General features: G+C 35.3%; 1 protein-coding gene across 2 annotated transcripts in view; it reads left to right on the top strand.

The window, feature by feature from the left end:
* Window positions 1-12603, top strand: part of BEND5 (BEN domain containing 5) — a 904791-nt gene that overhangs the window by 411698 nt on the left and 480490 nt on the right. For both annotated transcript variants that reach the window (XM_087960250.1, XM_026665827.2), the window contains exon 6: window positions 2152-2191. In XM_087960250.1, coding sequence (XP_087816376.1) covers window positions 2152-2191 — 40 coding nt within the window. The remainder of the gene's footprint in view (window positions 1-2151; window positions 2192-12603) is intronic.

Raw genomic sequence — 12603 nt, 5'->3', positions numbered from 1 at the left:
GCTGCGGCGACAGGAAAGCCACCCTGCCGGATTCTTTGAAGCAGTTTCTTCCTGGGCTGGTGGAGGAGCGAGAGAGCACTGAGAGAGGAACGAGGCAGACACCTGAGGGAGGGAGGAGACACCTGAGGGATGGGGCTGAGGAAGGCAGGGCTGAGAGCCGTGGGCCGCCACCGCCCAGCGCTCAGTTTTGAAGGCGCTCCTCAGCCCAATGCAGTTCCTGAATCTGCAGCTGAAACCCTCCTTTTAAATGTCCCAATAGAAGAGAATATCTATCGCTCAGGGTTGCAATGAGGAGGCATTGGCGCTCCCTGAACTTGGTGGTTTGCTGGCAGACGTTTTATTACCCGACTAGGTAACAACATCAGATGTTACCTAGTCAGGTAATGAAATGTCTGCAAGCAAACCACCAAACTCGGATTCCCCCGGTCCTTGAAAAAGTGTTTCTGCTTGAAACTGGTTCCTGGTACAAAAAGGTTGGGGACCACTGCTCTAAAGCACCTTTTTTGCCTTTGAATCTGAAGTGATGCATAGTCCTCTACTTATCAGAGATGGTCATGTAGCATCTGGGAACTGTGTTCTATCACTAGATAACACTTGATGAGACAAATACTGAAACTTTCAGCTCACATAGTTGAGACTGAATGAACAGAACTTGGCAAAAGGATAACTTTTTAGTTTAGTGCTCATGAAGGCATGCTTCCCATTCTCAAGGACTTCCAAGTGTCACTAAAAGAATAGAGACAGCATAATGATGAGAATTAGATTAGAAGAGGATCAATAGGCCTGACAATAAATGAAAGTAACACAGACATTATTGGACAGATGAGGAAAGATAAATTAAAGTGGACGGCGTATTCTGTAATGCTAGTGCTACATAAATGTAGGAAGAAAAGAATTTAGAAAGAACACTAACTATTAGGAGGCCTAACAGGGAAAAATAAATGGCAAATAAACATTAATATGATACTATGAAATGGAGAGAAACAAGTATGTGAAGTTTTGGATTTTTTTTTAATTTCCCAGTTTATATATCATATCTTGAAGCAAATATTTCTGCAAGGGGTCTAAGAATAAATACAAAAACATTTTCTTTTCATATATTTCTGGCCTGTGGGCTATACAAAGATCTAAAGACCTCAAATTTCAAACAAAATCCAATTTTTATTCTTTATGCAGTTGAGGTATCCTTGAAGAGTAGTTGAATGGCATGTTGGAAACTAAGTATAAAAAAACTGTAAGAATTATGAGGAATATAGAAGTTTTTTTTTTAAAAAAACTTGCTTTGTTTAAAACATTTATTAATATGGGAGAACTGCAAAATTTTTAGTACTCAGTATCTGTAACAAACCTATTGGATTCTTTTGGCAATGGAATCCCACAATAATTAGTGATGACATACTGTAGAAGTCAGACTACATTAGCTGATTTGAATTTGTAGTATAAAAGTTGATATTTTGCTGGGAGTGCTGCCATCAAAAATAGGCATATATGTACTAAACAGATACAAGAAAATTCAGTAATGTATAGCTTGTACTTTGGCATAATGAATTAAATAAAATAAATAAATGTGGTTAAAAATAGCTGCAATACATATCGTAATCACCTGCCAGGAATTCTTTCATCACTTTTTGGAGGAACTGCAATAAAATTTGCAAATGAAGTAATTTGGGAAAGCAGCAAGTATTTCTTTCTTTTCATTTTTAATTCGTTTCAGTTTCATTCGTTCTACAGAGCTGGTGGTACACAGACATACCTACACAAAATACAGATAATTAAAAAGAGTTCAAACTAAGAATGCTAATTAAGACTACTTGAACACAGAATCCTGGGCATCAATTCCTTTCACTAAGTCATTCCATATTAGTGCTTGGTTGATGTATTAAATGCTTCCTTTGTTTGAAGCAGAAAAAACAAATTGAAACACAGATGTATGTGTATATATTCATCATCACTTTAATTACTAACACTCTAAGAACACAAATTAGGGAACATTCAAAAGTCAATGCTAGACACACATGGTTTTCATAATGGTGAGCCATGTAACTTGTAATTAATTCTATTGCAAATGTCAGTACAGTAGCATTGTACATCTAAACTGACCTGCTAAAATTAGTTACCTTTCAGCAACTCCTTTTATCATTTGTTTTTCAGCAACAGCGGCAACTTGACCTCTTGACTATAACCAACCCTGGTGAGTATGGAACAAGACTCAGTTCTCCCCCCCGCCATGTTTTCTTAAAGAGATGGTTGTCTGAAAGTGTCTCTTTATCCCTTCTCTGACATGCAAAATGAAAACTGTTCCCCAGAAAATCTTTAACATAATAACAACTGACAGCTATATTGTGCTTGGTAAAGCCCCGGGCAGTTATCCTTTCACAGAGCTGCTTCTTCAGACCTTTACTCTGTGAATTTGAGTGTTGATATTTCTATAAACCTCCCGGGGTTATCTTAGTGGTATGTCTGCAGGGTAGATATACTATAATTCACAAGGTATGTTCAACTATCACAGAAACATTCTGTTTAACTTTCTGTAGCAGTAACGTTAGATATTTACTAAAAATCAGAGGGAGCCTATATTGCTTTTCCATTTTGTGGCAACGGAGAATTGATAGTATGATTTGGAAGATGCTTTAAGTTCACTGTATTTTTTAAAAAAAGAGGCTTCCAAAAGCCTTTAATATGATATGTGGCTTTTGATACATACAGCTTATTTAATATAGTGGAGTCTAATCGTGCATCTAACTGTTCTGATGTAACTATTGGTTTTCTGGCAAGTGCTTCGAGAAGCAGTATGATTCTTATGGAGTCAAGGCAGGATGACTGTGATGGATGTATCTACAAAGAGCGGTGGTGGTATAATGGACTATAGAGAAGTGGAAGAACCACATTCCAAGGATGTGGAATAGACAAGAGATAACATTGCCTGAAGCTGAAATGGAGAATGAGAAAGAGATTTAGAACATCCACTTGTTAGAGCTCCCCAGTGTATAACTGTAGGGGTTACAGTGGTATAGGTTTAGTCTTGCAAGATTCTATTTATACTGGGTGGGCAAATGAAGAATTGAATTTTGACTGGATTGTTACATGTCATTTTTGGGCTGGGCATAACATCGTCTCTTGTGACCAAAGCAGTTAGTGTAAATGCAATGGTTTAACTTGTCCTTTTAGCTAAGGAACTGGATTTAAATATTGATACTGAAGTCATCATTGGTAGCCCTCAATTGGATACTAAGACCCAGAGATCTCTTTTTGGTGAGATGAAACATTTTTGCCAGATCACAACTATTTCTGAATTACTATTCAGTTTCAAGATGGATCGGATATCTGATGGGTTCTTGAATTCTCTTGACTGAGTTTGGCTTTATTTCAATTATTTTGAAATAACAGAACAGCCATTTTGTGTGCTGGGAACTCATTGTGTGTTGGGATCTCAGAACAAAACACCAATGTTCTAAGAACTGTTTTCAAAAAGAGAATATTTCCCTCCATTTTTGAGTAAATATTGGCAAATATAAAGAATAAGCAGCATTATTTAAAGTGCTCTGGCTTTGTTGGGCTATTTTGGGTGGCTTGCAATCAGGCTTTGTATGTATATGTGCAGGGATTTTGTTTTCCAGGCAAGTAAACCAAACATGCTATTAACTTAGAATGGATGAGATGCTGTCAGGATGGTGGAGGGAGGAGAAGGCAGCAGTTGAGTAAACACATGACTCAAGGCCCAAACAGTCCTTTTGGATTCTGTATTTCTCCTGGCAAGAGAAAGATAAGATTCTTTTCCCCACTACTGAGCTATGGTGTCCTCAACTCATGTTTGAGTCTGCAGAAAACAACAGCAAGATGTTGCTAAATTCTTTCTTGCCTCTATTCTTTCTTTCTGGTCAAAGTTACTTCCAGGGTGATGCGTGATAAAAAACAATAAATTTCATATATCTTGAAACTACTCTTGGGAGTGGGGAAAAACTAGCTTAATGGTGGTATAGCTAAGAATGATTTAAAACTGTGATGAGATTAAGAATGTTGTGGAGACATGGCAGAAAAAAAAGATGTTGCCAGGTCATGTCTAGGCCACAGTGAAGTGCAGGTGGAAAAAGGCCAAAAGGGCACTGCAACCAACTGTGACTGATGCATTACTGCTATAAGGGTTCTGCTGGTTGATTCCTGGCTGTCTACTTCAGGGAATTTGCCTTCCTCCCATCACTCCATTTGAATAGTCTTTTAGTTTATTTTAGGTTCACTTTGTCTCCTGTGGTTTGACTCTGGTTTGAACTCTAAACTGCCTGTGCTACATCCAGCTTTCAGGGAAGACCACTCTCTGTATTTTTCTGGAGCATTCACATGTTCTTTCTCTCTGCATGCATTTCTACTTTAAAAAGGTGCCATTTATGAATAAACTACTTATAAATTGAGGTGATGTGGCTTGCTCAATCCCAAAACACAATGCCTTTTGTAGGAAGCTGTGGCATGTCCTTTTTATTGTGAAGAGGGGATCCTACCAGTTTGGGCATCTGCTTGATCATCTTATCTCTGTCTCAATTTCGGTAGCCCCTTCACTATCAGATCCTCTGCTTCTATCAAAATTCACAATGACTTCTTTGGTGACAACTGCAGAATCACTTACTCTTATTGAGGTTCTGGCATGGTTTCATCTGCTCCTGAAATACCTCAATTGATTTCTGGGATTCTATTTGGTTATCAAAGTATCATGTAATTTAGCTACGTATGTGGTAGGATCAAAGACTCTATCTTTTGCAGCTCAACCTATAACCAATAAATATATCTTCATCACTTCTACAATTTAGTTTGCTCCTTTATTTATTGGAACATAAGCTTACTTCAGATCCAAGTACTGTAAAATGTTTAACATTGGGTTTAGTAACTTTAATTCCATTTGAAATTGAAATCACATTGCTACTCTGTCTATAATAGGCAATCTCTTTTTACCAATAAGATGCAACCAAACTACTTTTCTCTAGTTTTTGGTAGTTTGGAAACGAGAAGCAGACTTTTTGTCATTTCCAACAGTGTTCTGTTTGTTTATTTTTTTTCCTTTTTATATACATTTATTTTCTGTGATATATGAAAGTGCTATATTTCTTCATGGTCTAAGGACTTTGAAACAATGAGAGGGCAGCAATTTTGTAGGAGATAAAAGAAAATATTCCATGACTTAAGGGCCATTTTCTAGTCATGTCTAAGGTCGCCAACACAAAAGAAAGTTTAATGCTTTTCTGGGAAGATTCCTATAATTACATCAGATATTCTTTTGTCTTGAAAATATCAACTTTAGCATGAGGTATAATTACACCCACTTCTCACCTGCAATTGAAATGGTTTTAGATCGCAGCAGAAGGAACAGTTTTGGACTCACTAAAGAAGCACTTCTATTTTATCCAGAAGCAATTATTTTTGACTGAGTTCCTCTCAGGATGGACAAAGAACACAGTGGTTACTGCAGAGAGCATAAAATTACTGTACATTGTCTCTTATGATTTGTTTGCTTCCTAATGTCATTGAGTTCAATGTAGGTTCTTAGTTAGAAGCCCCGGAAATTATTTATTTTCTGGGGTTTCTTCCACAGGATCATGGCCAAAAATTTAATTTTGAGGGTGGATTGTTTTTAAAAAAGAAATCTTGCAGCTTTATTCAGTTTATGATTATTTTTCTAGATAATCTTATTCAGGTTTATAAAAGAGTCTATGAATAGACTTTTACAATAATATATCTGTGACATTTTGAACATCTACTTTTTTAAAAAAATGAACATAAAGTTATGAGATTGTCTTCATTAAGTCCTCACTTAATGATTAGTTGCTTAATGACTATTCAGTAACAAGGGATTTCAAAAAAGCTACTTATGACCTGTCGTCAAAGTCATGATTGTTACACACACACACACACACACACACACACACTCATGTGATTGCATTTTGGAATCTTGGCAACCACTGTAACCAGAAGTTACAGTGTGCCATGGTCACATGACTACAATTTGCAGAAAACTATTGGATATACTGGATTCACTTAATGAACACACAATTTGTTTAATGACCATGGTAATTCACAACTCTTGTAAAAACAATCATAAAATCAAATCAAGTCATGTGATGACCCACTTAATGACTGCAATGACTTATAACCAAAATTCCAGGCTCAGTTGTGCTCGTAAGCTCAACCTATTTTATTAATTCATAGCTCGGAAATGCAGAACTCTCATCTGACTTTAATTCTGATTTAATTCTGATTCTGACTTGTTAAATTATGTAAAATTACAGAAATAGTTCATCTGCATTGCTCAATTAATTTTCACTGGCTAGAAAATAATAAGCTAACCCTTTTAGAGTAAAATGAGATGGTATGAGGGCTTTACCATTCTACTATATTGATTGAAGGTTACTTTGCCACTATAATATCATTGCTTTGGAAACTGCCATATAAAATTAGATAACAAGAACAGCTTTAAATATGGTTTGAAGGGGAAAAAAGTAACTTTCATTCTTAACAATTCTCTGAAAAGCTATTCCCATTACTGTCTTGATTGTTCTGTCTGCTTTTTACTAATTGAAGCATGAAAATAATGTGAACTCAAAGTCATGGAGCTATAATATACCTATTAGTAAAAATGATACAGGGTAATAAAATGTGACAGAAAGTTGTTCTCTACTGAAACTCATGCTCTAACTCTTCTTGATAATCCATGCTAATTAATACTGCATTGATTCTGATCAAAATATACGTCAAGGGATCCTGAATGGGTTTTCATACCATCTTGAATATTTACTGTTCATGTTTGTTGCTGAAAGCTATTGTATTTAAAAATGGACCCCTAAATACCTTTTTAACAAAGGCTGACTCCAATGAAGGGGAGAAAAAGGAGAATGCTCTGAGTAAGATAGCAAATAAATTAGGAGGATGTTGTGTTAATCTGTTTGAAAGGTGTAAAAAGCACTTCTGGAAATCATATTCTCGACTCAACCTATTGTCAGGAGAAGAGATTAGTTAACCAGAGGATGGTTAACATTGATTTTGTGTGTATTTACTCAGAAGCAGGTCCCACCAAGTAAAAGAAGCCTTATGTTTCACTCTTAAATAAATACCCATAGGACTACTGCTTTAGTATTAATGAATCAATATTCACTGGCTGGGCTTATGGAATACACAATGCAGTCAGCTGTCATAATTCCTTACTGTTGATTCTAGGAATTATACTATCCTGGTCAAACAGCATTATTTCAAGGAATACAAAGTGCTATCTGCTACCCCGTGAAGTCTTGTGCCAAGGTTACTATCTTACATCAACTTTAAATCACAGTATTACCTGGTGCTTCACCCCCACTTTCTGTAATGTTAAACACACAGGAATAAGGACAATTTAGCTTTATTTTTAATTCTGTTGCAAGTGCCATTTTTTAAAAGAAGTGCTCAGTGAGTTTTCCATGCTGAGAAATTAACCCAAGGCTTCTTTGTGATCACTAGTCCCATTACCTGTGACTCTGCTTTCATGAATTTTTTTTTAACAAAGGCCAATTCCCCACTCCCATTTTTAAGAATAGCTGTGACCTAACTACCCTGTTCAGGTGAATTGTCATTACTTTTTGTAATTGTTTCATATGATATGTCCAAACATGGCTTGACAAATAATACTCTGTTCATAATATTTGGTGAATAATTCTATTGTAAATGTTTATTCTGTTCTAACATTCTTCTCATTGGTGCTAGAAAGTCTGGATTGAAGGTATACATGATTGATTGATTATGTGCCCTCAAGTCAGTTTTCATTCTTAGATAGATAGATATTCTCCATGGTTATATGCCCCTAGCTTAAGGTTTCGGATCTTCCAGTGATGCCACTTTCACAATCCATTCATCATCTTCTCTTTTCTTCTATCTTTCTCAGCACTACAAATTTTTGCATAATGTATTCAAAGTAGGATAATTTAAGTTTGCTCATTTGTGCTTTGAATGAGAACTAGAGCTTTTCTTAGATGATTCATTTGTTTCTTTGCTTGGATGTCCGTGGTATTCTCAGGGGCCATCTCGAACACCAACATTCAAAAGCATCAATACTCTTCATATCATATTTTTTTCTAAGTCCAACTTTTGTTTTCATAGACTGTCACAGGGAATATAGTCACTTGCAATGTTCTGTTCTTTGTAGGCACTTATAGAGATATAATGGCATCTGAATATCCAAGAATTTTCCAAGGGCTTTATGATTGCCATATCAAGGTTATTGATGGTTTTTCTCCAGTTTTAAAACCATGTTAATCTCCTTTCCATCCAGCATCTCTTCATATATATTCAGCATTTAGATTAAATAAATAAAGAGTGAATGTACAGCTTTGTCTCAGTTAGTTGCCAACCTGGAATCAGTCTGTTTCACTGTCCATATGGGGGTTTGCTAAGTATATGTAGGTTTCTCATGTGGACATTTATGCATTTTGGGATTGCCATTTTTTAATGAGTTCTAAAAATATGCTTTCTAGTAGTGTCCATAAGCCAAATGGTGGATCATAATCCTAACCTTAGCAGAAAGATTTACAAAAACCCTTTGGTTCAACCTTAGTTTTAGATTCTGCTTTCCCTGAAATTAAGGAAACTTACAAGATACTTTTGGGAGGGGGGAATTTTTGTCTCCTTTCTGCTTTTCTGCTTGGACCTACTGCCCAAGGCAGTTATTCATTTGGCCGAAATGACTAGCGTGGTTATTAAGGTCTTGTGGGAATAGTTTATAGCAGATAAGCGTGCTGAGAAAAATGAAAATAATAATGGCAATTTACAAAAGCATTTCTGGTGATGGATGCCTTTTTTTTAAAGTAGACTTGTTCTTTAAGTGAAGTAAATTTAGCTAGATTCTCAGAATAGCTGATTTCACTGTGCTCTAAATAAAGGTATGAAAAGCTGTGTCATGTAGACTCTGGCATGATAAATATATTGTTTTAGCAATAGCAATAGATTTATATAACACTTCATAGTGCTTTACTGCCCTCTCTTATGTGGTTTATAATGCCAGCATATTGCCCCCAACAAATTGGGTCCTTATTTTACCGACCTCAGAAGGAGGGAAGGCTGAGTCAATCTTGAGGGTCCTCAGGATCAAACTGGCTGTTTAATTAGAGAAAAGACAATATATACTTCTATTGCTGATTGGAAATCCCTTATAGACTTTTTCTTGAAAACAGAAAAAAAAAACCTTATCTATAGTTCTGACAATTAAGTAGGATATGATAAAGAAATGATAAAATCATAACATAACTTTAGAGAAAATATAAATCTAAAATTATAATTATAACTGCTATAGAAAGGCTGGAAATTTTATCTGATTTTTTTTTTTGCTATTTTCTATTTTTTTCCTACTTTTTTTTTCTTTTTCCACTTTAGTTTTCTCTTTTATTTCTTTTTCTTTTTTCTTTCTTCCTCTATTTTAATTCTAACTCTATTATGGTTAGAACTATAGTTTGACCCAGTTCTAGCATGTTGGCTAGTATTTATAGGTCTTAGAGAGAAATTGGGATGGGGGGGTGTAAAATTACTTCTAATATGCTAATGTTTTATTTTGTTGAGTTTTGTTTTTCACTTGCCTTATACAAGAAATCTGAAGTGTACATGCATGTCTCATAGAAAGTGGGTTATGGTCAAGATAAATAGCATTCACAGAAAAGACATTTGGAAAGATAATTCTAATACTTAAAAGACAGCAACTTAAAGCTTTTGGCAATACCATATTATTATTCTGGGTCACTGTTATGTTTCTATGCACCTTGGTACGTCCCTTTAATTGGATCTTTGCCTATGAAGGTCCAGCATAGTTGCATTGAAAGCTGACATTTCCAACAAACTGACCTTTTCAGGCCCAGTGATACTTCTATAATGATTATCCTCTTGCATTGTTTGGACACAATACCACATACTTCACAGCACATAAAGAATATAGACTTTGAAAACTATTCAAAATTTCCAATCTCAAGTTCACAAAATGAGAAAATTGGGTACAAACATTCATCAGAAGTGTTATTGTACAAGTATCGATTTGAATGCCCTTTCATTTCTCTGGGAAAGTGTTGTAGTATAGAGTCCTAAATTAACTTTTGTTCTGTTATTTTTTTTCTTCCAGTAACTATAAAAAGGTCAAATTCATTCATAAGCCTGAATAGATTTGCTAGATATAAGCAATAAGATAACAATCAACTTTCAAATAACCTTTAAAGAGACAGTATCATCCTCTATGAACAGTAATTGGTCTACTCATTAAGCAGGAGATAATTTCTTTCAAACTAACCTAAGCAAAAAAATGTATGGAAACACAATAAAGGGACACAATCTAAAACAAAGAAATGCAGTTTAATATAAGACATGTTCAAATTCTGCATGTATTAGGAATAACTGATAATGCAAAATAAATCCTTTATATTGTAAAGTCACAGAGATTTTACATTCAGGCTATCTTGGTGCAGTTACTGCCTTATATTGATGGAAAGTGGGAGAAAAGGAACAAGATGTATTCAAGGGTATAAACCGAAGAGGGAAGGAGAGTTGCAGGATAACTTTATTTCGTGATTTACAATTGAAGCTGAAAGCTAATTTATAACTTGATAATAACTAATAGCTTGATTTCTTGCACACAAACACACACCATTGCTTTGGAAGGTCAAGATCTGATTAATCACTAAAGAGTGTTTATTAGGTTGGGCTGAAAATGTTCCTTTGCAGTCCAGAAAAAGTAGGAGGAGTTCATCCATTTTGAATGGTCCCAGCACTCCTGCTATATCAATTTCCACTGTCCTCTAAGGAACTTATAAAAGCATTTCCACCTCCAGTTGAAAAACATTTTCAAAAGGAGACTTTACAAAGAAGGGGGAAGAAAAGCAAAGTACCTCATTCACTGGCAGGAGTTTAGCAATGTTGGTAAATTCATACCTTCAATATTTTTTTATATTGCTCTGAAGGGTGATGGATGGATTGTGTGAACAGTGTTTTCCTTTATTTTCTTCCCTTCTAAAGATCAGAGGGAGCTGAGAACAAACCAGCTTCTGAAGTTACTTCTATCTTTGTCAATAGCTTCATTGATTGCTCTCAGGGTAGCAATTTCTTACTTATTTTGCACCTTTCTATTAGAAGGACCACTTGTCCTAAATACGGTCTCTCTGTGTGTATGTTGCTGAGCAGCATCAAATGAAGCCTGTGGAAAATAGCTAAAGACATTACAAATATTATGCTATTCTATAATTTGATTCAGATAGTGAAAAAAAAATCTGGAAACAACTTTATTATACCTAACACAAGGTTTTAGTAAAACTTAAAGCCGAGATCTGAATACCTTGTATCAAGAGCTTCCTTGTTTGCTGTACATCCTTTCTAGCTTCCAGCTGATGGGGTTGCTTCTAGGGATGACAAATTTGTACAATATTTTGAAATAGGTTGATCACAAGCTCCTCTGCCCATTGATGAAGGAGAGAAGACCTGCTTTATGCTGAGCAAAATCAGGGCACCCCTGGTTTCAGGGGCCTCTTTTTCACTACAAACCTCACTGGGGATCCTACCCAATGCCTCAAACACTCAAATTGGAGCTGTATCTTCTTAATGTATTGTCTTAATCCAAATCTGATGTGAAGATAGATATATTTTCATACCTTAGCATTATTTGTGTTTCTGTTTTAACTGCGTATTTTTATTTATTTTATTTTATTTATTTATTTTGTCAAGCGATTATAAGATAACAGGTATAAGTATAAACATAGTTATGAATACATGAAATGGATACATATAAGAGAAATAAAAAGAAACAATAGGACAGGGATGGTAGGCACATTGGTGCGCTTATGTACGCCCCTTACAGACCTCTTTAGGAAAGGGGTGAGGTCAATAGTAGGCAGTCTAAGGTTAAAGTTTTGGGGTTTGGGGAAGAAACCACAGAGTCAGGTAGAGTATTCCAGACATTGACCACTCTGTTGCTGAAGTCGTATTTGGTGCGGTTTACCTTAAGTTTGTATCTATTGTGTGCTCTTGTATTGTTATAGTTGAAGCTGAAGTATTCATTGACAGGTAGGACATTGCAATGTGATATTTTATCTGCAATAAAGCTTATTGCAATAGAGCTTGTTATGAAAAGAGGTGGCCAAAATATCAATTCAAAAACAGCATAAAATAACAGACTATATTCAGTCATCCGCTTTCTTTACAAACAATTTACTAGCATAAAAATATTATCTTTACATAAAAGATTAAATGAAATTTTCAAATTAGAAGAAGATTGACTCCAGGCACTCTGTCTGAAATGTTTCAGGAAATGCAGGAAAAAAGCTATTTGTGTTGCTGTATTATTTGAGCCTTCGAAAATAGCTTTGATAATAAAATTATCAAGGGAAAGACAAAAATAACAGCAAAAAGAAAACCATTTCATACTGATGTCCTTGGAACCAAGAAATTGTTCTAGAAGTTCATTTTTTGAAGTAAAATGCTGCAAATATCACCTTAAAGCTAAATTATTGAATTTATTTAACATTTCCCAAAATATTGCTTCTAAGCTGTTGATTGCTGCATCATCTGTTGGATACAAATAATTAGGCAACCCAAGGATTGCCAAATATTTTCATCCAATAGATAATT

This window comes from Notechis scutatus, chromosome 3, assembly GCF_049901735.1.
Source record: "Notechis scutatus isolate UNSWTSFEM ecotype Mainland chromosome 3, rNotScu1.2, whole genome shotgun sequence".
Taxonomy (NCBI): Eukaryota; Metazoa; Chordata; class Lepidosauria; order Squamata; family Elapidae; genus Notechis; species Notechis scutatus.
This window is presented reverse-complemented; position numbering and strand designations above follow the sequence as displayed.